This window comes from Talpa occidentalis, unplaced genomic scaffold, assembly GCF_014898055.3.
Source record: "Talpa occidentalis isolate TD23 unplaced genomic scaffold, MPIMG_talOcc4v2.1 talOcc4.7, whole genome shotgun sequence".
Classification (NCBI taxonomy): domain Eukaryota; kingdom Metazoa; phylum Chordata; class Mammalia; order Eulipotyphla; family Talpidae; genus Talpa; species Talpa occidentalis.
This window is the reverse complement of record NW_023605083.1, coordinates 88,304,738-88,330,742: the sequence shown is the minus strand read 5'-3', so window position 1 is coordinate 88,330,742 and position 26,005 is coordinate 88,304,738. Positions and strand designations below refer to the sequence as shown.

At 45.8% G+C, this 26,005-nt stretch overlaps 2 protein-coding genes across 4 annotated transcripts in view; one reads left to right on the top strand and one right to left on the bottom strand.

The window, feature by feature from the left end:
• ANKFY1 (ankyrin repeat and FYVE domain containing 1) overlaps positions 1 to 9,072 on the top strand; it is a 72,046-nt gene extending 62,974 nt beyond the window's left edge. Inside the window, exons 20-22 of one of the 2 annotated variants that reach the window (XM_037495151.2) lie at positions 970 to 1,116; positions 2,544 to 2,634; positions 3,182 to 9,072. In XM_037495151.2, coding sequence (XP_037351048.1) covers positions 970 to 1,116; positions 2,544 to 2,634; positions 3,182 to 3,314 — 371 coding nt within the window. In that variant the 3' untranslated portion in view covers positions 3,315 to 9,072. The remainder of the gene's footprint in view (positions 1 to 969; positions 1,117 to 2,543; positions 2,635 to 3,181) is intronic. The other variant, XM_037495150.2, reaches the window with a different exon arrangement.
• A 3,191-nt stretch (positions 9,073 to 12,263) lies between these two features.
• Positions 12,264 to 25,873, bottom strand: LOC119232379 (neuferricin). 2 transcript variants are annotated; one of them, XM_037494388.2, is made up of 4 exons: positions 25,315 to 25,737; positions 21,437 to 21,577; positions 17,353 to 17,539; positions 12,264 to 13,259 (listed from the first exon to the last, which is right to left on the bottom strand). In XM_037494388.2, exons 1-4 carry the CDS (start codon positions 25,562 to 25,564, stop codon positions 13,043 to 13,045), a joined length of 795 nt encoding a protein of 264 aa, XP_037350285.1. In that variant the 5' UTR covers positions 25,565 to 25,737; the 3' UTR covers positions 12,264 to 13,042. The 2 variants fall into 2 exon arrangements, with proteins under 2 accessions (XP_037350285.1, XP_037350286.1); XM_037494389.2 differs by lacking the exon at positions 25,315 to 25,737 and adding an exon at positions 25,744 to 25,873 and having other exon boundaries at positions 12,278 to 13,259.
• Positions 25,874 to 26,005: the final 132 nt, after the last annotated feature.

Here is a 26,005-nt window from a genome sequence, read left to right as displayed (position 1 = left end):
GTGACCCTACCTAAATTTTGTAACCTCTGTATGCCTGTTGCCTCATTTGGTAATGGAAATAATAACCCTCAATCTACTGGGTCATTCAGAGAATTGAATGAAAGAATTAAAGGTGAAGATAAGCAAATGGGAGCCGCTGTTAACCTGGGTTGCTGGACAGTGGCAGCAGAATGGCCTGGCTGAAGCCTGGTTTCCCACCAGGCCTGTGCCTTCATAGGAGAGAGGCCCCAAGGGGTGAACGCATGCTCCCCATGCTGATTTTTTTCCTTAGTCTGTACACAACTCATAGGTCTTTAGATTTAGTTACATTGTGTGAAAAGAGCTTTGTCCTTTGGGGTAAGCTCAATGGTTTAATGTCAGAGGAAGGCAGCTAACAGTGGCGTATTTCCCCTTTAGCATCTAATCCCTTTTCACTTCTCTTGTAAAGAGTATTTCTGTGGAGGGGCCTCCCTGGTAGCGCAAGGGGTTAGGACATAGCAATATGGAACTACCCACAGCCACTGCAGCATAAGTTCGATCCCCGGCCAGGGAGGTGACCCACCTGGCGCAGCAGACTTCTCCTGACTCACCCGCTGCTCCCCTCAGCAGTGTATTTCAGTCAGTCTGCCTGTTCTGTTCCCCACTTTTGTCTCTGGTGAATCCTCTTACCCCCACACACTCTGGCCTATAACCCAGTTTTTGTGTGCATAAATAAATAAATCTTTAAAAAAAAAAAAAAAAAAGAATACTTCTGTGGAACTGGAGCTACTCTGCAGCCCCCTGGCCTGAAGCCAGGGTCCTTGACTGGAAGGCACTGCACATCCTCTGGAGGTCTCATCAGAGCTGCAGGATCTGTGTGTCAATGGGGACTTCCCTAGCGAATGCCCAGCCAGGGACCTGCCCTGCTCTCAGCTATCCTCTGCCAGCCCTTTGGCAGTGCCATATTGGAGCCAGGTGTGAAATAGCCCTACCTGTGGTTTTCTTTTCCAGTGCTGCTCTTAGCATACATGAAAGGGAATGCCAACTTGTGCCGTGCCATTGTCCGATCTGGGGCCCGCCTTGGGGTGAATAATAACCAAGGAGTCAACATTTTCAACTACCAGGTTGCCACCAAGCAACTTCTGTTTAGACTCTTAGGTGAGTGACCTATTTTCTGCTCTTTCGTTGCAAGCACTGATTATCTGGGTGTGTTGGTGATCTTTAAATCTCATGATGTCTTGCTCCAAGATCAGAACCGGGAGTTTTCCAGGCATCATCTAGGTCTTTTTCTGTGAATGTGATAAGGGGCCTTTGAGACCAAGGGGTGCGGGGAGGGTGGATGTTGGCAGTCTCTTTTGAGAGTGCTGCATTTTGGTGCCCCTGTAAATTTCTCTCCCCCGGGCTCCTGCTAGAAATCTGTCACCAGCCAACAGGTAGGTCGTTCTTCCAGGGTCTCTGACTGCTTATCTGCATACATTTCTTCCTTCAGCTGACTCAGATTCTCTGCAGCCTTCACAGTGGCCTTCCGCCTCAGCCCCCACTGACTCTTCCTTGTCTGTGTTCCTCTTGTGGTGAGACCTTCACTCTTCGTATTTGCAAGGCTCTACTCCTCCCAGTTGAGGTTACAGAAAGAGTCAGAATGCCTTGGGTGCCTGCATTGTGCTGCCATCACCTACAGCATAGACTAAACAGGGTTATTTGCCTGAAGGTATGGGCAGAGAAATGAGATCAGAAAATGAATATTTAGAAGCTGTGGGATCTTGCTCAAGGTCACAAAGCTGGTTTCATGAAGAGCCAGCACTAGAGCACAGTGTTTGCATCACATCTAGTTTACTCTTTGCTGTGCACTTTTAAGAGCTCAGAATAGGAGCCCATCACAGTGCTGGCAGGCAGAAGCTAGCCAGGAGTGAGTGATCCATGGGCTGCTCCTTTCTGGGGAGCTCAGTCTGCCATGTGCAGAACACTTAGAACAGTGCCTGGCATGTCGTCAGCACTCAGTGAATAAATGCTAGTGGTTGCTGCTGTTACTACACCGATAACGTCCAACATAAATGCCCCACAGCTTCTGCAGACTCAAAACTGAACGCCTCGTCTTCTGTCTCTGCTGGAGGCCCCACCATAGACTCCGTCACGCCCTCCAGAAACCTGGGAGTCACCTTCCCTGCTTTCCGCTTACAGCCCTACTTTTATTTGCTCACCAAATCTTACAGATTCTGCCTCCTCACTTTTCCTTGTCTTGGTCCCTTCCTTGATCCTGTTACCATTTGGCTCCTAGAAATAGCTGTTGGTCTCTGCTCTCTTCCCCATGCCTTTTGCTCCAGCCATCCTAACGGCTTATATTTCCCTCCAGACGCTGTGCCACGTCACTACCTGAACTCCGTTTTCTTCTCTCCCGGTCTCCTGGCAAATGCGCGTTCTCCAAATCTTTCCACGTCCCAGTTAGAGAATATTGTTCTTTCGCCCCTCATATCTCTCTGCTGTGTTGCTCTATTTCCTGTCTGTTTCTCTATTCCCTTTGAGCTCTGAGTCTTGCCTGGCACAGTCACTCTCTAACAGGAACTAGTTTCCTCTCTCCTGCATTACAGACATGCTGTCCAAGGAGCCTCCATGGTGTGACGGCTCCAACTGCTATGAGTGCACTGCCAAGTTTGGAGTCACGACTCGAAAACATCATTGGTAAGCCCAGCCCATCATCGCTTACCAGAGGCGTCAGGGGACTTCTGTTAACGGCAGGGCTTTTTCCCTTTTCAGTGACAAGCCATGAACTTGCCAGGACTCTCTTCTTCTGGCAAAACTTGACCAAATGTAGTGATGCGCTGACAGGACTGTGCACATCCCATGGTTGTACTGAGAGATACTGACGGAGGGTGGGGGGAAGCTGGCTGAGTTGCTGCCCTCCTAGGAAGTGTGCTTCTAACCTAAGTCCATGGAGAACAGAGCTGTTCCCATTAAAATGAGACAGTTCTTTCGGCGTTGCTGAGCTGCTCTTTATCTTTAAAGAAAGAGCCTTCTCCAGCAGCACGTGAACTGAATTTTTGGCTAGGCTTTTGTGTCCATGAACTGACATTGTGCAAGAGTTGCTATAACTTGCCTGGCAGAAGGCTGACCCCAGGCACCAGTGGTGGGCCTGCCTTGTCTGCTGAGAGCAGCAGGGGCGTCCTCGTGCTGGGAAGCCGTCCGCTCTTCAGTTCCCTTCTCACATTTCCTTTCTTTGCCTCCACAGTCGTCACTGCGGACGTCTTCTTTGCCATAAATGCTCGACCAAGGAGATTCCTATTATAAAGTTTGATCTGAACAAGCCTGTGCGAGTTTGCAACATTTGCTTTGATGTACTGACTCTGGGCGGGGTCTCTTAGTGAGCCCCCAGGAGGGTCCAGGCCACTTCCCAGGTCACCTCCCAGCAGCTGCTCTGCTCACCAGCCTGACCCCACCCAGAGCAGGAGCTGGCAGTCGTCTTCCTGCAGCAAACGACTGGAATTAAGGACCATGGTGTGATAGATCCCATTGCAAATGATTCTGTATGATTGTCGGTGTGTCAGACTGCGATCGAGTTCACTAGCTGTCTCATGCATTGGACCAGGCCATTTAGCCTAAGTGGTAAATGTGATAAGAATTAGAGCCCATTCTGCTAGTAACATAACAAGGACACTTCAGAAACCATTTTCCCTTCCAGTAGCTTAGTGTCCATCTCAGAACATTCATGAAGTCTTCCATCTGGGCTGACTTACTGGGCAGAGCCTAGTGGTAGGAAGCCGGCATCTGGCTGCTTGATGAGAGCTGCCTTTGCTCTAGGGTAAGTGGCTGTGGGCTTCTCTACACAGCGTTTTCATAGAGAGAATAGGATCCTCTTGCCCTGAAGTTTGGTTTTGGGAGTTTTGTTTTCTTGGTGTGGTTTTTTTTTTTTTTGTTTGTTTTTTTGAAAAACTAAGCTGTATTTCTAGTGAGCTACCCCTTTAAAAAAGGTGGAATCTTTCTAAACAGGGTTCAAAGATGAGAGCTGAAAATCGTGGCCTTAACAACTGAAAGCTTTACCAGTATTTATGCTGCTCAGGTGTCAGGAGTGCGGTTTGGCAGTTGACACCTTCGAGCAGCCGTCTCATTCTCTCATCTTGCTTTGTCCTGTCTGTGGCGTCCTCTGTCACTCTGCCACTAGAGAGTGGTGGAGGAAATGCACTTTTATTGTGCTGCACTTTTTATAGAGCTGCATTATTGGTTATTCCAATTTAAAAATCCCTCACACATTCATACATCAGTGACTCTAATGATCAGCTTTGACTGGACCTCAGCTCACAATTAGTCTTAAAAAAAAAAAAACTCCTGCAAAGTGTCATTTGGGGCAAGAAAGTCACACAGGCCAGGTAATGAGGAGGAGGATCTCCGACATCAAACTGGCAGGCTCCATCTTGACGTGAACGCTCCTTGCTGAAACCTTCTCTAGTTAATACTGTGAGTGCTGTTGGTCCCAGGCCCCAGTTCTGCGTAGCTTGCCCTGCCCCACAAGAGCCAACTGCCGAAGGCCCTCGCCAAGTATGTGTGACCCCATTTTGGAAGGCTCTGGCTTGTGTGCTGAATAAGGCCCCCAGAGCTTGTTGGGCCTTAGTCGCTGCTAGTACATATATTAACCCTGAGGTGTTAAACTTTTCTTTTGAAGGTTTGGCCAGTTTTTAAAATGCACATTTAAAGAGAAACTTCTACCACTACTTAAAAAACAAACAAACAAAAAAACCCCTCTGAGATGAATAGTAGTGTTGTAGTGTTACCCTCAGAGAAGAATAATCTCAATCATACATATGATTTTCTCAGACATTTAATAACCACTACAGTTTTTGCATTAATAAAGTATGACTGTATATGTAAAGGGGACTAAATACTTTTTTTGCAACAGCCTGTTTTGTTGTTTGTTTTTGGATAGTGGTATGTCCTCTATGTTGCTGTAGATTTATATATTATATTGCCTAAATATGTGTGTAAAATGAGCTGATAAACCAGAGTTCTTTTTTTTTAAATATTTCTGTGATTTATAAGATATATATGCTTTCTATGTTAATATGAGCTTGGGTACAATGTCTAAAAGAAAACATTAATTAGAAGAGTTCCCCTGTACCTAAAGTCTGTGAAAAATTTCATCTAGAATTTTTATGGAAAATACCTAGTCTTGGCAAACATATGACCATGTGAGGCATGTGGTCACTTTCCATGCCCTGTCTGAACAGGGCCACAGGGAAGTAGGGCTTAGGTTGCGGCGGCTCAATTCTTTCGTTGGAGAGTAAGATAATGATGCTTCTGCTGTGAATTGATTGGTTGGTACTTGAATACTTGCTCTTTTAACATTCATGGTAGAGAGCGGAGGACGGGAATTCAATCAGTGATGAGGCTGATTGCCCTGCCCCTGCCCTGCCATTCCAATTTCACTAATAGTCTTGCCTCTAATTGCACTTAAAATCATGTCTGAAGTACATCAAGTCAAGCTTTTATTTCTTCCCAGAGTCAGGGAGAGCTATGGTACTGATCAGCGTGGAATGGGGGAACACTTTGAGTTCTGCATTGACTTCACGGTCTATTCTTGTAAATCTAGAAAAAGCACCTTTCCGGAGTCTTAGGAAGCCTGGCTGCCCGTGCTGATGCTCACGGGGCTGCACACGGCACATTTCAGAGTGGCGGCTGCCCTGGCAGGGTTTCCCTGTCCACTGCCCTGGCTCTCAGTCCCCTTTGTCCTCGCTCCAAGCTGGTGAGATTGACTGTGGCACTGCCTCGCTGTTATTGTTACATTTTAATCCATAGCGCAAATATTAGTATTAAAATTTTAATTTTATTCATTCAAAAAGTTGCCAATTGTGAATGAGTAGACCAGGAAGAATAAACTTTACTGAAATATCATTTGCTGCATCAGTCAACATTGTTAATGCTGAATTAGCTTTTTAACTGCCTCTTGCTCATCACCACATTTATTACTCTTCAGTGTATTCTAAACACTTTTTTTTTAAGATGAAGTTACAAACCATGTGCTATATATAAATTGAAGACCTAAAACTAAATCACTATGATCCTCTAAAACAGGAATTTCCCACAAACTTAAGTGCCTACGCTTAGGACTTTGTTATTTTCAGTTATCTTTTTGGTGGTGTCTCCACTGAATGATGTCCTGGAACTTGTGTACCATTTGGAGTTTGTTGCCTGTGCACTGTCAACCCCAAATTAGCAACTAGTTGAGACTGGATTCGATCGCTCAGCTCATCTGCCATTTTCTCTCCAGGAGTATGGTCCATGTGACCATTAGTCCTCTACCTCAGAGCCCTGAGTCATTTCTGATCTCCCCATTCAGACTCCTCACTCTTCTCCCTGAATGGGTCCCTGCATGTAGCTCAGCGTGCTGTGGGTTCAGTCTTCCCGACTCACGTCCCACACCTGTGGTATCCAAGGGTATTGTGCTCGTCTTGTCTGTAGGCATGAGTGGGTGGAAAGTCTTGGAGTGGGAGAGAGCCTTGATCTCTATCTAGGTTTTTCTTTTCATTGGGGGAAGAAGCACTGTTAAACTGTAGAATGCTTAGACCCGAGAGGCAAACTAACTCCCCAGGGGATGGTAGCGTGAGCAAGTAAATGTAATGCTCCCCTGACAGACCCACTGGAGCCTCCGGTTTGAGACTGTGAAGGAACTCCTGAGCCAAGCTTTCTTTCAGGACCTGGGGGTGCTCCCCTTGGGCACAAGCCCTGGAAGAACTGAGTAGGGAGCTGGCCTGCCCAGCCCCTTGTCATCTGAAGCACCAGAGCTGCCCTCCACCCTGCAGGATGGGAAACAAGGAAAACAACTTTCTAAAGGGATATGGAAGCTACATTCTTATTTTGTGGAAGGAATTTAGTGAAGAGCTGGTTCTTTGACAAGATGTAAACTAACAATTAAATTCCCAGAAGTTATCATAGATGCCTTAAAGACTTTCTCTGGAAGATCACTGTACAGTTCCTTTTTTGTGTGGCATAATAATATATTAACCTGTTACAATTGGCAACACTGGTCTTCTGAAGCTCGGGAGTCTTGAGTTGGCAGACTGCGCGACTGAGTGACTTGTCCTTTTTTGGCAGATGTGTGGAGTTGGCTGTTACCATGACCTAAGAGGGGGAATGGCAGTAGCTGGGTAGAGACCGCAGGCACACGTTTGGGTTGATGACTTTGGCTTCCAAGCCATTCGGGGTGGTGCTGAGTGTGGGGTGCTGGCATTGAATAGGACCATGGCGCTTATCAGCATCGTTTCTTTGGAATCCGTGTAATGGAATGTATTTTTCAAATATTGATATTTGCATTTTGTGTAACAATTCCTTATAATAAAAAGGTGAAATTGTGCATTTAAAGTGGAAACTTTAATAAGACATTTGTAGTTACTTTTAATGCAGAACTACCAATAAGCATTAAAAACAAATTTTAGAAACTCCTGACATGTGAATAAATTTCTTTAACAGCCACCATCTAGGAATGTTTGAATGTCTAACACTCTTCAGAAACACATTGCTGGTAGCAATCAAAAAGCAGCTATTTTAGGCATAATGACCAGCTGCCTGGATTTACTGTGCTTTTGGCCCAGGCTTCAGCTCATGGCGTGATCAGCTGTGTGGTCCAGCTGTACTGTCACCCACCTGACCACTGAAGCACTCAGCCTGGAAATTCCCTCTCTAACTACATGTAATCCCAGAGGATCCACCCCTGGTGAGTTTTCTGCTGGTCAGAATCTAAAGGGAGGACTGGCACTGGGTTTCAGAGAATGCTAAGGAAGGTCTAGGGCCTTGCAGATTAAAATCTAGTGATTCCTAAAGCCCCTGTACAAAACTGCTAGCTTCCACGGACCTCACACTTTCTTTTTTTTTAAATATATTTTTTACGCCATTTTTCATTTTTGTACAGTGTATGCATTTTCACCTTGGATATAGTCCCCATGAAATTCCCACCACCCATTCACCTGTGAACTGTCGCCATAGTCCCTTGTGCTCTTCCCACCCTTGTTTTGATCCTACTCCCTTCTCCCCACCTGCAGAATATCTCTGGTTCATAGTTGCGTGTGATTTTGATTTTTACTTTATTATAATTACTTTTTTCCCCCTGATCCCTTATTTGGATCCTCTACATTCCTCCTGTAAGTGAGACCATCCGGTATTTTTCTTTTTCTTTCTGGCTTATTTCACTGAGCATGATCCCTTCCAGCTCTATCCACGTTGCTGCAAGTGGCATGAGTTTGTCTTTTTTGATTGCTGAGTAATATTCCATTGTGTACCTGTACCATATCTTCTTGATCCCGTCATCTATTTTTGGGCATTTGGGTTGTTTCCATAGCTCAGCTATTGTAAACAAAGCTGCAAAAAACATAGGGGTATAGGTGTCCTGTTGGATTAATGTTTTTGGGCCCTCACACTTTCTTAAACTAATATAGTCTTTTATTTACTTGTCTTCCAATTTTGTTTACCCCAAGTTCAGACCAGCTAATGTGATTTATCTCCTCCTCTTGTAGCTTTCCTCACATAGTGGACAGGCACTATTAAGTGCTTCTACATGATTCCAGGTAGTCCTAGTTGCCAACTTTGAGGTGAACACTGGTCATAATATGTGAGTGCAAACAGAAATCAGGCACACAGTAACTTCCACATATTTTTGCCCAACCAGGGGAGAGCACTGAATTTTAGTTCTATGGTCACTGATAAAGCTGACAGTATTGGGCAAGTTTCATAATTCCTGTGCCTTAGTTTCTGTATCTATAGAGTGGAAGTGACCATGGTCCTCCCTAGCTTACAGGGTTACCTTGAGGAAGACGATCAGTATATATTCTTCCCCTCAAACAAGTACACATCAGTGTGCCATGAAGAGGCCCCTCCCATGAGTGCTGACAGGACCAATGTCTAGGGGCCCCAGCAATAGGAAGTGCTCTCGGGTGGGGCGTCAGCCTGGGGTTGTCACTGTCAACTGAGGGGCAATGCAGAATTCTGGACACCCCAGCTGTCTGTGGGTTCTTGCTAGCTTGTCCTAGAGCTAAGCAAGCAAGGGATGGGGGTGATGGTCTATGATGATTCCCATTGTTACACAGTCATGGTAGACCCTGGACTCGACATTTAGCTCTGTGTTAATAGAAAACTGGAATCTCAAAACGCAGATGTTTCAGTTGCCAAAATTAGCAATAGAAAAATAAGGTTTATTAAAAAAAAAAAAAAGGCAGATGTTACCATTTCCTTCCTCTTGTCAGAGGACAGCTAACCAGCCTCTGCTTTAACACTGCTCATTAGTATAGCAGAGAGAACAGGCGTAGAAAGTTCAGCTCTTTCTGTGATGGCCATGGTCACTATTAGAAGCTGAGGTGGTGGCTGTTCTTGCCCCCTTTTTGGACCACAAAATGGGCCCCTCTCAAGAAAGGCATGAAGGTTAATGAGAACAGATAAAATTTCCCACCCAACCTACTTGCCCAACACATTACTTTTCTTCACTATTCAAGCTGAACTTTCTATGGCTTCCTCCATGTTTTTTTCCCAGGGCCACCTCTACTAGAGGAAGGAGAAGCACTTCTCCAGTAACCACTGTCTTCTCATGACTGAGCCCTTTGGACCATTAAATGACAGTGTAACCACTGCTGAATCCTTTGAAGATTCACCCACTGTCCGGACATGAGGAAGACAGTTACTCTAAAACAAGTAGTGAGTATCAAAAAGGAAATGAATTCTCACTGAGCCAGGAACTGAGCGGCCTGCTGGAACGTGCCCTGTAGCTTGACTTCAGGAGTCTCGCCTCAGCTCAGGTGGGTGGGATGCCTGAAGTGTGCTCACTTTCTTCCTGTGCCTTAGTTTTGGAAGGGTCTAAAGATCCCTAAATCTGACTCTTAGACTTTCCCTGCATTCGTAGACCAAGAATGGCCTCCGGATACTCTAATCAGGGCCTCCTTTGCCATACTACGCCTCCTTGAGGTCAGAAGCCTTACTTTACTCTCCCACCCCCTGCCCCAGGGGGCATGGAGGTGCTTTGTAACTATTTGTTGAATGAGGAAGAAAGACCAGAACTGTAGCACAAATGCCCTGTTAGCCAGGAGGTGAGGGTTGCTTCTATTAAGCAGGGACACATGCCTCAGTGCTATGTGGAACTCAGAACCCAGATTTCAACTTAAGGTTTGCTCCTTCTCCTTGAACCATGGGGGAGTGGAAATGGCACTGAATGAGGATAGAAACCTTAAGTTGTGGGCTCAGCTTATTGCTTGGTAAGCTTAGTAAGTTCTTTGGGCCTCATCTCCAAAATTAGGGCAAACTCTGAAACTACCACACGTTGGTCCTATGGCTATGGGGGTACAAAGCCGAGTCAAGGAGTTTGCAGTTCAGTGTAAGAAGCGGATAGGAAAGTGTTGGTTACAGAACAAACACGGATACATGATTATTTTAGAAGTGAATGTGCCGTGGGAACCTCAAGGAAATGCATCTAAATGAGAATGGTGGATCACTGGTTAAAGAAGCCTCCCAAGAGGTGCTGACTGAGCTGAGGTTTGAAAAGATAATTACAAATGTTATAGAGCAACCCCAATATGAAACGGGTTGACATCCTTTCCCCTAACACAAAGAGCAGAGGAAGAGATGTCACGTTGGGAGAGTTGGTGAGAAATATATAGAGGCTAAGGGGAGATGAACCAAAGAAAGACTGAAGAATAGCCAAAAGACTGAAGAATAGCCCTTGATCCTCATAGATAGGGGGAGCCGCTGAGGAGGTTTAGATGGAGAATGCCGAATCATCAAGAAAAATGAGGTGCGGCAGCGGGACGGATCAGCTAAAGGAGGCCATGCCGCTTGATGCCTGTAGGACTCTGGTGAGAAATGACAAGCCTCCGCCAGAGAACAGCTGGAAAGAGAGGTAAGTGAGCAGGTAGCATTGCCAGGACTTGGGGACTGGTTGGCAGGAGGGGGCATGAAGAGGAAGGAGTTGTGGTAGTTGCAGGATTCTTTCTTGAGGTGCGAGAATACAGATGGTGGCGGTGGAATTGCCACTGGGGAAAAGAACAAGGAGGAAGAAGATAAAAATTGAATGCCAGAAATGTGGCATTTGAGGTGGCTTAACAGAGCTCAGGAAGGCCACCTGGACCGGATTACAGGTTTGGCCGTGTAAGTGGCAGCTGAAGTAGAGTGAGAGCCAATGGGGAGCAGGTCATAGAAGGAGGAGGCTGAGAAGGAATGTCCAGAGGGCGAAGTGGGAAATCAGAAAGTCAAGGGAAGGTTTCATGGAGGCCGCAAATGTGACGAAGTCCAGGTAACTAAGAATGGATGTGACCACGGGATTTGCCAACATGGAATTTATCCTTCTGCTAGCTGAGAAGGGCAGAAGCCAGGCAACCGTGTTGTGCAGCGAATGGGGAGCGAGAAGGAAAGACTGTACATGCAGCTTTTTTCAAAAAGTTTTTAACTGTCACAGGAAGTAGATACGGTGCTCCAGAAGATTGTGGCACGGAGGAGAGGGTTTTAGTTGTGATGTGGGAAAGTGCGAACTGTTTAATGTGTACTTAGGGGAAAGAGCCAGCAGGCAGGAAGAAGCTGAAAGTACAAGCAAAGGCAGGTAAGAAAGCTCCCGGGAGGCAAGAGGAGTCCAGAGCAGAGTCCAGGTTTTAGGAACAGCTGTGGCCACAGGTCAGAGCCACGAGTGCCAGTGAGAGGGGCAGCCTTCATTTCCAGTCAGTGGATCTGAGCGGCTACTTTGTGTGGTTAATGGTAAAAGAGAGAGGAAAAAAATCAAAGGAAGCAGGATGAGAGTTTAGGGTAAGAGTGGAGGGGTCGGGAGGTTACAAAGACAACAGCTCAGATGAGGAGCCCATGAACCTGCAACTACGCCAGTCTACACCTCCTTCTCTGTGCAGTCTCCCTGCCTCCATTTATTTAAGAATCCGAGGGAGTAAAGGGTATGACATTTGTCAACTGTAGATACCGATGACCCTGGGCATACAACCCACAGCCCTGCCACTGGTTGTGCTGGCATTTGCTGCCTTGCACAAACTTTGATGCTGAGCCAGCCAGTTTGCCTTGTTAGAGCTGTGAAACAGTTTTTGCTGAAAATTTAGACTTCTCCTTTGAAAACACATCACACCTGATTCTAGGTGTTTCAACAAGAAACAGCATTGGGCCTCCCTGGCAGCTTAGGGGTTAAGTCTCAGTGCTGTCACCACTGTGGCCTGAGTTTGATCCCCGGCCAGGGAACTACCCACATGGCTCAGCAGACCTCTCCTGTCTCTCCTGCTGCTCCCCTCAGCGGTGTACTTCAGCAGATCCGCCTGACCGGCACCCCAGCTCTTCTGTATGTAAATAAAAAAATGAATATATAAAAAAAAGAAAGAAACAGCATCTTTGGCTTTAAACTGTTGCTTATTCAGAGGCATTTGGATTTGCTGCATCCATATGGGCAAAAAGCCTTTCCCGTTTCCAGAATTCACCTATCTTGCTTATTGTCACCTCTCATTGTATTGGCCAAGCTCAATCAACTCAATGTTGCTTTTGCTGTAAATTCAAGTTTGCCTTAGGGTGGGGCTGTTACTTCTAAGAAAGGTACTAAAAGTCAGGGGTCACAAATTTAGCCATGGGGAGCCTGAACACTGTTAACACTTTATTTATATGGCTTTCTGCAGGTCTGCTTGTTTCTGGGTTGTAAGGAAATGCTGTAGTTCCTTGCTGACAGTGCCCCTGATGTTCTGACAGGCTTGGGAATTAATTAGAGGCAGGGCCCAGCCCTCAGTTGATCTGGACAGCCTGGGAGTCCATGGGAAGGAAGCCCTTTGGTTTAGCTAATTTTCAGTTGGACATATTTGTGCCATTAATATCTGAGGGCTTGGAAGGAGGCTGGCAAATGGATCTAGGGGGGAACATGGCAAAAACTGGCCAGAGTGAATGGAGGAGGAAGTGGCAAAAACTGTCAGGTTGCCAAGTCCTGGCCGTAGTCATTAGAACGGGGAGCCCACAATAAGGAGACACGAGTCACGCTTGCAGGGTGTGGCCAATGTCCTTCCATGTTCTCTTGTTTCAGGTCAGGAGCCATCCTAGGGCATGAGTCGAGGGCCTGTCAGGGTTCCAGGCAGGGTTCTCCAAGCAGGGCACCAGCTTACAGTGGGAGGAAACATGTGATGGCTTGGGGTGGGCAGCCTACATATTCCTCCAGGTTGGGGTGGTCCAAGTCTCCACGGTTCCTGTGTGTAGGGTTGTCAGGTTTCTTGTCACTAGGGGGACCAGTGGTTTTCACACACACGCAGTGGGACTCCTTGGTACCTGGCTTATACAGCTTCCTGGGGACGCCAATCCAGTCTCTGCTCACACCTCCACTGTGGAGAGAAGGAAAGAGAACTTCTTAAAAGCACAAACTCCTAAGTCTCTGTGGGAAGGGGGAATGAGGGAGCAGTGAGTCAGACTTTGTGAGAAGTAGGGGTCATTCCACTTGCTATCTTGGCATTCTTCCAAGGTGGTGGTCCGCAATGTTCAGTCCCTGAACCTTCATGTTCTCTCCTAACACTCCAGCTCCCGCTTTGGGGCAGAGTCCAGTGTCCTTTCAGTGGGCTGCCCTGCCCCAGCCCTGTCCCTTCTAAGGGGCAGCGTCATTTCCCTGCATGGCGGTGGCAGGCTTTCCCTTACTGTGAACTTAAATGCAATGTCTGTATCTGATTCTCTTCTCCCTTCCCTACTACATCCTAGTGCAGGCTCTAGATCTTAGGATATGAGGCACTTACTGGGGATAGGCAGCTGAGGCAACAACCCAGGGCCTGATGGGCCGGCCTCCCCTGGGAGGCCCTTGGCATAGGTTGTAGTCACAGCCTTGGCCAGACCGAGTCCTTGAAATTGCCAGGCTGCAGAGTCAGAGGATCAAGTTCTGGCCCATCATAATCTGAAGCAACCTTCTATCCTGGGCTGAGGGACCTACCTCTTAGTGGACTGAATGCAATTTCCCATGGATTCACAAGCCTTGCAAAAGGAAAATGAGATTCTTGATGCCCACATAGAGACTGTGTGAGCACCGTAGAGGTTCACATACCAGCAGACTAGAGAAAGTCTGCAACTCAGTGAGAACTACCTCATTTGCAGCTCACTCAACAACTAGGCTGACAGGGCCCTGGAACGCCTGCCTCCTTCCTTCCAGCCAGCCATCCCACCCTCAGTGTTAGTTGCTTCACACCCAGTCCCTGCCTTCAGGGCTTATTTCTCCCAGTCTAATAGAAGATGCACACATGGGAGTAGGAAACAAGAAATTAGGCTGAAGCATAAGGACAGGGCCAAACCCACTTGGGGTGGGAGAGTTTGTGAAAGGCAGAGCCTAAGCAACCCAGTCATGAGAACAAGAAGGGATTATACAGACACGGGTGTGGGATTACACAGACACGAGGTGAGGAAAAGGGAGAAAGATTCTTCAAGGCAGCAAAGTCAAGCATCTAAATGGACCCTCCATGGAGGACGATGCCCTCTGCAATCACCTGCATGCAGGCTATGTGCTTACAATGTCCATCTTTGTCCGGAAGTAGGCAGGCCAGGTTCTCATGCCTCAGGTTTCTGGAGGCATGATGACATTGGAAAATCTGTCTCTTGAAAACTTATGGCCAGGAGAGAAAAGATTTTCCTTTCTGTGCCCTCGGAGTCAGGTGGAAGAAGTGAGTGATGGATACGGTGGCTTGGCCTAGGGAAAGCTATTGGTTTGTGTTGTCTACTCTTGTCCATAAGAGGAATCAGTTCCAGCAGAGCAACAAGGGATGGCCTCTAGCCTTAGAAGAGGGTGGTCTCCGCAGCTTAGCATTTAGGGAGGTGGCCCTCCTCAACTTAGCTAGGGACAGCAGACCTCCCGGCCCCCCCTAAGTGAGAGCTGGACTTTTACTTTGAGTCCCTTGAGAGTGGGAGGTAAGGGGAGTGAGCAGGTTTGTCCAGTGTCTGCCTTCAGTTTTTCCCTCAGCAGAGCTAAAAGAGATTTGAGAGACTCAAGTCACTTATGAGTTCAGGCTGAGCGATGACTGAAGCAGAAACAATATATTCTCTCCAACTTTCCTAAAGCAACCTGGAATAATCCCTGTGGCTTCTATTCTAACCTGGTTCTCCTTACTTCACTCTTACAGGAAACTATTTCTCCCTCTAGCCTGTTCATCTTGAGATTGCACAGAATTTACAGAGTTTTAACACAGCACTCAGGAATTCGCTGCAAGTTCCTCTCTCCATCCCCATCTCCCGTGGGCAGGAATGATTTGTGCTGATGAACAGGAAACAGAATGAACAGGCCAAAAAGAACAAGAACTAGTAGTTAAGTCTTCCCATTCCCAGGCCAGGATTTCTTTAGCAGTGTCTTTAGGGAATTTGAGAAAAAAAAAAAGAAAGAAAAAGAAAGGGAGTGACTCAGACAAGCTGGGTCTCTCCCATGGACACAGAAGGTACACATGTTATTATTAAACCTTTGTATGGCTATTTCTCTGTTTAAAAAAAAAAAAAGGAAAGAAAAAGATATGTTTTGACTGAAGAAATAGAATTCTTTACCAGGGAAGAAAGGAAGAACTGTCTCTTATCTTTATCCCTATAAATAAGCTGTGTTTTAGAAATGAACACTCTCAAACTGAATTGCCTCTTCCCTCTGAAGCTACAGTGCTCATTAGCAACCAGTCATGCCACTTCTAGAAGTCACCAAGGAACCACTGAAGCTGTCTCTGGTTCTTTAGGATCCATAAACACCCCCACTGATGTTTAATACAACTTCATCAATTTGCCCTACCTCTGAGAAAGCATTGGCATGCTAATCACCTGCAGACTGAGAGCTCCTGCCACTGCCGCCCATCACCCCTCACATCAGCACCAAGACCACAGACAGCCAGCTGGGCACCCTGGTATCCAAGTGGGGGCAGGCCCTCTTGCCCAAGGTCACAGCTATAGCCTACACTTGAAGGCGTCACTAAAAGTTCTTGGTATGCCAAGAGGATTGATCCATCGAAGGTTAATTTTGCAAAAATAACAAGATCAGAAAACCTTCATGTTCCTCACATGGTGCAAAAAGCAAAAACTGAGTTAGCATTCTCTACCATCTGCTCTAGAATGATAGTGCATGGGTGCTGTGGTGGCAGAAGAACTACGGGGACTACACCTGAGGGGAGAAACCAAACAATGATGTAAGAAAATAAATTTAATTTTACCAAAAAAAAAATTGATGTCAGCAAAGATGGAACCAAAGCTTCAGCAGCAATATCTGCAATCTTAATGGCAAGGTCTTACTTTCCTGGTTTATAGTAGACAGACCTTTTCTATTTTTCATTCAACTTAGTCTGACAGGTCCTGTTGTATTCAAAGGGCAGATAAACCAATCCTGAGGAGTATACAAAGAAACTGTGCAGAACAAAGACACTTTGCTATGAAGACTCCCTTCTGTAGTTTTTATAGTTCTATTAAATATTTTTGAACATTGCTTTCTTTTTCAGAACTAAAACAGACTCAATGATGCAAGCATTTCTGTTCTGGCGTGTGTTAAAGCAAAAAGGGCAGGATGGCTGAAACGTTATGCTGAGAAATGCATAAAATGCCTTCAAAGTAAAAATAAAAAGCCTTCAAAGTATCTAAAAGACATGGGACACGGGGACTATAACCAAGATGAAAATGCATACACTGTACAAAGATGAAAAATGATGTAAAACTATATAAAATAAAAATTAAAAAATAAGATGAGGACCCTGGGGGGTGGGGGGGTAAATATCTAAAAGAGTCTTTAAACTAGTCTGCAGTTACCTGGGTTAACAACTCAACTGTTAAGTGTTAACTGTCCAGTTACAGAGTTTTTATTTTGTCTGTATGTGTGGCTTTTCAGAAATTTAATCAATGTGACAGAAAAAAAAGGCATTTTATGGTAGTTTTTACTTCTTCATGAAACATGTTATTGGTCTTTTAAATTCTATTTTTTTTGTCCCATCTGAAATCTTGATAACAGTAATCATTATTTTTGGGGTAGAAATAGCTAAGTTTCTAACCACTTGGTATATTTTTATTGTTGTTGCTTTATATAATGTATGTATTCACTAAAAGTTTAAAAAACTAAAATCTTGCTAGACAAGGTTTGCTGCTGGGCTGGGCAATGCACCTGCCACTACTGCTTACTGCTCTCTGGATTTGCATTTTTGTATGCACAAAGTAAAAATAAAGTGTTATGACTGTAAAACAAAACAAAAACATATGCAGGTTCTCATCTAATTGTCTAGAGTGATGTTCCACCATCAGTAATTGTTAAGATTCCCCAGAAGGGTCTAACATACAGCCATGGTTGAAAATCACTGTCCCAGAGAATGTATTTTGAAAAAGTTCCCTTGAGTTAAAAGTCAGTTTATGGCTTCATTGAATAAGAGAGCTGGAATGACCTAGAAATTGGATTTGGGAGAGAGGTGGAGAGGCGCAGAAGGAAAGGCTGTTTACCTCTTTTGGGAACACCAGAACCGGCTGCCCCTGGCTGAGCTCCACTCAACATTGCATGGCGGAAACTTCTTCTTTTCTTTCAGTTCCTGCTTATTTGCTTCCAAGCCTTGGGTGATCATGGCTTCTACCTGGGCCAGTTCTGTGGTAGGTAGTCCATCCTCTCCATAGAACCTTCCTATCACCTTCCCTGTGGTGACAGGAAAGCTGATGTCAGAGTAACAGTGAGAGGGAGGCATGACCAGATGTTTCCCTTCTTAGGCAGCTGGAGTAAGGATTAAGTTCCTGAAGTTCCGACTTCAAGACACTCCAGGAGCCTACTGGGTGCTTATTTATTAATAACTCAAATTGGAGGGAATTTGAAGTCTCACAACATCTCACAAGACACTGAATAGAAGGGCCTCCCCCGGTGTCGCAGGTGGTTGAGCGCCACGCTGTGAGACTGTCCGCAGCCTCTGAGTGCTGGTTCAGTCCCGGCCGGCCATCGAGGGTCCCACATGGTGCAGCAGACCTCTCCTGTCATGCCCCTCAGCAGTGTACTTCGGTCGATCTGCCTGTTCTGTTCCCCTCTCTGTCTCTGGTGAATCCTCTTACCCTCCTGCAAATCTGGCCTGTGCCCAGGTTCTTGTGTAAATAAATAAATAAATCTTTAAAAAAAAAAGACACTAAATAGAAGCATCCCTAATTGTAGAGTTTTCTAGCACAGAAATTACAAAATCTTTCTTCTTTCTAGATATTAGTTCCCTGAGAGTGTAACCATGTGTGATGCATTTATTGATGCTCCAATGTGCTTGGGAGGCACACAGTGGATATTCAATAAATGCCTGATGCATGAATACTTAGTAATATTCTTCCTATCATTGAATTATTTTGTTTTATACAACTATAAATAATTTATTGGGCATTTACTCAGTGTCAGGCACTATGCTAGCACCTTTCCTATATTTTCCTAATCCTCCTAACAATCCTACGAGAGAGAAATTAGTGTTCTAATTTCTATATTCATAGGCGAGAGACTGGGAGATAAAATAACTAATCTATTAAGCTAGTAAGTGGGTTTCACTCCAAGTTCATGTCCTTCATGTTCTCCCTCCACTATTCTCTTCTGGTATAGTCCTTTAGCAGACAGAGTGAGTAGAAATTGGCTTTATTTAAAATTCATCAGAAGTTCTAAGTTATGGCAGCAGCCAGCAAGTGGTCTGTGAGCTTATAGGCCTGAGCCAGAGGGCTCAGTACTTAGGTGCAGGGACTTTTGTCTCCAAGACATGAGGAGCGAGTAGCCTTCATAGGCAGCACCTGTCACAGAGCAAGAGAGACAGCAGAAAGCACTTCTAGGTTTGCTAGAATAGGGGGAAGGGGTCGCAGTGCCCCAGCTATGTCGGTCCAAGTCAGGGTCGGAGAACTTAGATTCCAGGTGGTACTTATGTTCAGTGGGTCCAAGATTCAGTATATCCTCTCAGTGCCAACTCCCTATCCTGACTGTTCTAATTCTAATTATGTCACTTTTGTTTTAAATGCTTGTCAAAACTAAATGAAGGGTCTGGATCCTAATCCCATACAGTCTACCTATACAGGTCTCTGTCTTGCATGGTGACAAGCCTGTCTTTGTGTTTTAGATGTATCACCCCAAAAAAGAGGACGATGGTAGTAGAGGCAACAGGAATATAATTCTAGAAGCTGTGTAATTAGAATAGTGGCCACCACTGGCTGGGGGGGCCAAGCAAATGCTATATCCAGAGCATAACAGACAACATCTCATTTTCCCTCGGAATTGGCAGCCTGCCCACGTGGCTGCCAAGATGGCTTCCTGGTTGTCGCCACTTCAGTGTGCATCCATATATAGACCTTCATCCTCTGATGTGTCTTGAGGTGTCAGGACACCTATTCTGGTGTCCTGAAAGAGCCCAACACAGCCTCCCTCCTCCCACCCAGAACATGCTAACCGAACACAGGAAATGCATTAAACTTATCCCTGGTTCCCAAGAGAACCAGAACCATTGTTTCTCTATAGTAGATATTCAAATATGTCCTGACATATTTACACTGTTCAAACAAGACTAGTTTACTCATCTCATCAAACACATCTGTTTGCTCCCCAAATACCAGTATGACATGTTTGGTCTGATATCCTTTGCACATTCACAGGACTCCTTTCTTATTCTTCTGTGTTGTGTTTTCTTATTAACCTGGTGATGTTTCAACTTTAGTATCAAGCTCATGGTGAAAAGGGAGAACCAGGTCCTCTGCAGGGCAGATGGACAGCTGCCAATTGCTTCAATGGCAGACATGGTTGTGGTCTCAGAAATGACCTGAAGTGGACTGGGTAAAAAGACTGGGTAGCCGAAGGTAATGACAGGACAGTCATTTATAGGCATTAGGGACAGAGAAAAGTCTTCCGATTTAGGCCTGTGTCAATGGTGAAGTGACACCGATATTCCTTAGGAAGTTAGTTGTATCGAAATGGAGCTCTAGTGAGAGGTTAGATGTAGCTAGAGGGGGAAAAAAAGAGCCCAAATCATCCCAGTGTGCAGTGTGTGTGAAGCAATCTAGTGTTTAATGTCTAACATTTCTTAGGATACCATTCAGTGTCTTCCCATTTAAAAAGTTAGTTCCTGGTCTCCCTGGTGGCCAAGGGGTTAAGACTCAACCTATGAAGCTGTCCATAGCCACTGCAGCACAATTTCGATCCCCAGCCAGGGAGCTACCCACATGGCGCAGCAGACTTTTCCTGTCTCTCCCGCTACTCCCCTCAGCAGTATATTACAATCAGTCTGCCTGCTCTGTTCCCAGCTCTGTCTCTGGTGAATCCTCTCACACCCCACACCTCTGGCCTATACCCCAGTTCTTGTATGCATAATCTTTAAAAAAAATAAAAAGTTAGTTTCCTTGTGTCTAACTAGTAAATAGCAAGTACAGTGCCCTATACCACTGGCTTCAATAAATGTTTGATTAGCATTACTTACACCTGGGAGACAATTCTCAGGCTGGACACAGGCTAATGTTTATCTCCTCAAAGGTGAAATAAAAGGGTATTTGTCAAAACTGTGCACAAACTTATGCTTCAAGCCTTCCTAACTGTGTGTGCTGAAGCCAGATGCCTATAACTCAGTGAGAAAGGGAAGCTGCTTTTTTTTTTTAATATATATTTTTTTAATAGAGGCATGTTTTTATTTATTTAGTTAGTTTTTGTTTGTTTGTTTATACATGCACTGGGTACAGTCAGAAGCGCAGGAGGGTGAGAGAATTCACCAGAGCCAGAGCGGGGAGCAGAGCAGGCAGAAGGACCGAAGTACACTGCTGAGGGGAGCAGCGGGCGGCAGGAGAGGTCTGCACGCCATGTGGGACCCTCCTCCAGTGGCCGGGGAGCAGCCGGGGATTGAACCGGTGCCGAAGAGGCCGCGGGCAGCTTCACAACCCAGCGCTCAACCGCTGCTCCACCAGGGAGGCCCGGGAAGCTGCTTTCTTGAAGCTGGTTATTCAAGGATAGTACAGGCAACCCTTGGCTTTGGGGGTAACATAGGCCAAAATAAATGGCCAGGCACTCCTCTCCCAAGGTTAGGAGTGAGGGGAAACAAGTGCCCCAGCCATTTCCTCCCGGGACTCACTGCCACTCTAAATAACCAGAGTTTAAGGTGAAAAATCCTTGGCTTTTTTTTTTAAGATTTTTATTTATTTATGTATTTATGTATGTATTTATGTATGTATGTATGTATGTATTTATTTATTTATTTATACAAGCACTGGGCACAGTCAGAAGCGCGGGAGGGTGAGAGAATTCACCAGCGCTAGAGCGGTGAGCAGAGCAGGCAGAAGGACTGAAGCACACCGCTGAGGGGAGCAGCGGGCGGCAGGAGAGGTCTGCGCGCCTCTGGTGGCCGGGGAGCAGCCGGGAATCAAACCGGCGCTGCAGAGGCTGCGGGCAGCTTCGCAACCCAGCGCTCAGCCGCTGCGCCACCGGGGAGGCCCTATCCTTCGCTATTTTTCAGATATTAACCTTGAGTCCAAACCCCCAAAGAATTCTAGCCCCTTAAAAGAAAATTCAAGACACTGAAATGAACTCTGTAGAAATAACCTATGGAATACCTACCAACAAATTCATAATTCTTTTCATAGAATGAAATCCAGTTTTGAAGGGTCAGCATCTCAGAAAATGACAAGCCAGAAACATCATCCACAAGGCCTCCTTCAGAGTAGTCCCCAGTCACGAATGCTCTGGATGCATCCCGGCCTGCAGGAAAGACATTTAGAATTGATTAAGTTGTAAATCATCCACACTGTACCAACACAAAGATCTGTTTTCTGAGAAACATCTGAAAACCCTACTCCCCACTCCCAAGCAAAGATAATCCTTTCTGTGCTAGACACTTCTGGATCCTGGAAACACACCTTTAGCATTTATCACATTCTTTTATGTAAATAATGAATTTAACACAATGAGCCACCTTCTTTAGCTCCCATGATGACACCGTCCTGGTTTGTCTCCTACCTGTCTAGCTCATTTTCTACCAGCCTCAGGGATCAATTCTTGGCCACCTCTGCTCTGTTCACACTCTTCATTTGACAATTTCATCTACTCCCATGATTTCCAGTATCAACCATGGTAAAGACTGCCAAATCTCTATCTTTAACTGAGACTTCTCTTGAGCTCCAGACCTGTATATCCAATTGTCTACTCAACATCACCTAGATATATCAGACATCCAAGTTTAAAATGCCCTCCTGAACTAATGGTCTGCAGCACCCACAGCCCCAGGAAACCTGCATCTATTCCAGCATTCCCTTCTCTTTATTTTTTTTTAAAGATTTATTTATTTATATAAGCACTGGGTACAGTCAGAAGTGCGAGAGGGTGAGTGAATTCACCAGAGCCAGAGCGGGGAGCAGAACAGGCAGACCGACAAAGTACACTGCTGAGTGGAGCAGCGGGCGGCAGGAGAGGTCTGCGCGCCGTGTGGGACCCTCGCCCGTGGCCGGGGATCGAACCTGCGCTGCAGAGGCTGTGGGCAGCTTCGCAGCCCAGCGCTCAATCGCTGCGCCACCAGGGGAGGCCCTCCCTTCTCTTTAAGTATCAACAGTTGTTCCATCCAGAAATGCAGTTCTTGACAACACTTTTATCCCTCACATCCAAAGAGTCTCCCAGGGCTTCCCTGACGGTGCAAGGGGTTAAGGCACAGCACTGTGAAGCAATCCACAGCTACTGCAGTAGGAGTACGATCCCCCCGGCCAAAGGTAGCCAGGGGGTGAACTACATGGGCAGCAAACCTCTCCTGACTTGCCCGCTGCTCCCCTCAGCAGGGTATTTTAGTCAATCTGCCTGTTCTGTTCCCCACTGTCTCTGGTGAATTCTCTCACCCCCTCACCTCTGGCCTGTACCCCAGTTCTTGTATGCATAATCTTTAAAAAAAAAAAAGAGTTCCCTAGGGCTATAATTTGTTTCTTAGTAATAGTTCTTATGTCAGTCTACCTTTCTCTATCACTTAGAAAGCCAGGCTGTCATCATCTTTCATCTTTCATTACTAAAGTAGACCCTAGTAAGTCTCCCTACATCCATTCTCTCCACACTAGTTGATTTTCTGTACAATAGTCAGACTGAATTTTTTTTTCAAAGATTTATTTATTTATACATACAAGAACCAGGGTACAGGCCAGATGCGTGGGAGAGTGAGAGGATTCACCAGAGACAGAGTGGGGAACAGAACAGGCAGACTGACAAAATACACTGCTGAGGGGAGCAGCTGGTGAGACAAGAGAGGTCTGCTGCACCATGTGGGATTCTTGCTGGCTAGCTGGGATTGAACCCGCACTGCAGAGGCTGCGGACAGCTTCACAACGCTGCGCTCAGCCACCTGAGCCACCAGGGGAGGTCCCAAACTGAATTTTTAAACACAAGTTGATAAGGACATTCCCTAGCTTAAAAATTCTCAGTGGTTTCTTTTTTCTCTATAGTAACTACTGTCCAAATTCCTTAACACGCCCTGCAGGGCCCTTTGCCAGCTACCACCAACTTCACCTTCCCACTATGCTGCGCCCTTACACTTTCCTCCTCCCTAACTAGATGAGGGCCTAGAATAGCAGTGCACTTTCCTTTTAAAACTCGCACAAAAATGATTATTTATATAATATTATTTTCTTTCTTTTTTTAAATGTGTAATTATTTAATGTCTGTCTTTTTACTAATCTGTGAGCTTTACCAGGGAAGAAAACACAACAAACTCTTTAATGTTGATTCTTCAGACACTGGTACAGTGTCTGATCTTTAGTAAATTCTCAATAATATTGATTGAATGAAACCCATACATTTACAGTCAATTAATTTTCTTTTTAAAAAAGATTTATTTATTTATACATATAATAACTGGGCTGTAGGCCAGAGGTGTTGGGGGTGAGAGGATTCACTAGAGACAGGGAGCAGGCAGGTGGATTTACTTAAATACACTGCTGAGAGAGCAGCTGGCAAGACAGGAGAGGTCTGCTGCACCATGTGGGTTAGCTCCCCCCAGGGGAATTGAACTCTTGTTGCAGTGGCTGGTGATAGCTTGATAGCTCTGAGACTTTAACCCCTGCACCACCAGGGAGGCCCTACAGTCAATTTTCAATAAGGGTGCCAAGACAATTCAATAAGGGAAAGAAGAGTCTTTTCCACAAATAGCGCTCTGATAACTGAAGAGCCACATGCAAAATTATTCAAAATAGATCAACTACCTGAAAGTATGAGGTAAACGACAGAACTCTTATAAGGAAATACAGGTGCAAATCTTTGTGACCTTGGATTAGACAATGATTTCTTAGATATGACACCAAAAACACAAGCAACCAAAAAAAAAAATACACTTAAACTTAACTAAAAATTTTTAAAATTTGTGCATCAAAGAACACTATATTCACAAGTGAATATAGTGATGACAGCTGTATCAGAGTATGGCAGGACAGTGCACCAAAAGTGTGTTCACCTGGTGGGTTAAAAAAACCAACAAACACAAACCTTTGATTCCAGGTCTAGTTCTACTTCTATTGATAATTCACTGTAGAGCCCTGGGTAAGTCCTTTCCCCTGATGGACTATGTGAGGTGTCTGACAACACTGCAGAACTTAATTCTTTCTCTGTTGAAGTTTCTATTTATGAAGTTCTTCCTTGAGACAGGGAAGTGACTTGAATTTAAGTGCCAGAGGCAACTTCCCAATTTCCCTAACAAAATGACAAGTGGAAAATGGATATTTAATAGTAGCCTTAGTCATAGTCTCACTCTTACTTGGCTTTTTTTTTCTTTTTTAAATCTAGGAGATAGTCATTCTCCTGTGAATTAAGACAACATCTCTAAACGTTATAGACTGTTTTTGTTGGTCCTCTCAGGTCTAAGTCCTGTCAGTATTTAAGTGTGAAGACTTTAAGCAAATCACAACCTTCATTCCCTTCAGATGGAAATTGGAACAGCAGAACAAACACTGGCAAATGTTATCTGAGGCCTAACATGCTGCATAGATTTGTTCCAAGTACTTATGAAATTCAGAAGTGATCAGATACCTTCCTGGTGCCCTAATCTCATTTTTTTTTTTTCTTTAAAAAAAAAGAGCTGATTGGAATAAGAAGGTAGATGCTGTTCCTGGAACAGCATCGCATTACTCTTTCTGCTTTGAGAGCCACACGGTGGTACTGGAAAGCTTCTTAACAGTGGGTAGTGGGTAACAAGAAGCTGGAAAAGTGTTTCTCGAACCTAAGTCACACGGAATGGTGGGGAACCAAAGGGAAACGTATAGGGAGGGTAGAGACCGATAAGAGTAGGTCACCGTCCCGCTGGTGTCAGACAGACAAGGGTGGTGCTTGACAAGGATGGTGGTTGAACCCAGCTCCCACGCAGGACTGATGAAATGGGGGTGGGGGAGTACATAAATAAATGTATGAATGACGCGGAGGCGGCTGGGGGCCGGCGTCAGAGCAGGAAAAGGCGTGCGCCCCTTTGCTAATACCTGCGAAGCCGCTATAGTGGGCCCCAGGCTCGTAGTGCCTCCGGCCAGAGGACACATCGTAGACGCGGCCGAGCAACGCCAAATAGAGGCCCGGGTCCCTCGGGCCGCCGCGGTAGCGGGCCAGCTCCTCGGGTATGAAAAGGCGAATACCAGCACGGGGACTCCACCAGCCCAACAGCCGCGCTGTTAACACCGCCGCCGCCGCTACGGCCAGGCCCAGCCAGAGCCCAAGGCCGCCGAGCCTCAGCATCTAGACGGCCGCTCCCGAAGTTGCCGCCTCTCCATCCACAACTAAGATGGCGGAGCCGCCGTCCGTGACGCCACCGACGCGACGCTCCGCTCTCCCCCTCTTCCGCCTGTCACTCAGGAAAACAGAGCTCCGAAAAGGAAAAAAAGTCTTTGGCGCAAAATTAACTCCATAACGCCTACCCTTCCTCATACTTTCAGCATAGCTTTTGCATCTGAAAGGAGGCCGTGAAAGGGAAGCCGCGAAAAGCCTCCTCAGTGTGCGTGTTGCGTGCCCCCAACAAAGATGGTGGCAAAGGAGGCTGCGGGATGACGTAGACGTATGACAAACGCTCCCCGCTTAGGCATCTGGGCTCCACTGTTGAGCGGCTGTCCTTAGCTGGCTGTCGTGAGTTGACAGAGTTTACTTAACGGCACCTTTGCGACAGCCATTCTCCTTGACGGC

Excerpts from the sequence above, each read along its gene's own strand:
- LOC119232379 (XM_037494388.2), bottom strand. The coding sequence starts at position 25,564 with ATGCTGAGGCTCGGCGGCCTTGGGCTCTGGCTGGGCCTGGCCGTAGCG. Across the intron at positions 17,540-21,436 it reads AAAGAATTATGAATTTGTTG|GGAAGGTGATAGGAAGGTTC; the intron begins GTAGGTATTCCA and ends CTGTCACCACAG. Across the intron at positions 13,260-17,352 it reads TTCTGGTGTTCCCAAAAGAG|TGGAGGTGTGAGCAGAGACT; the intron begins GTAAACAGCCTT and ends TTCTCTCCACAG.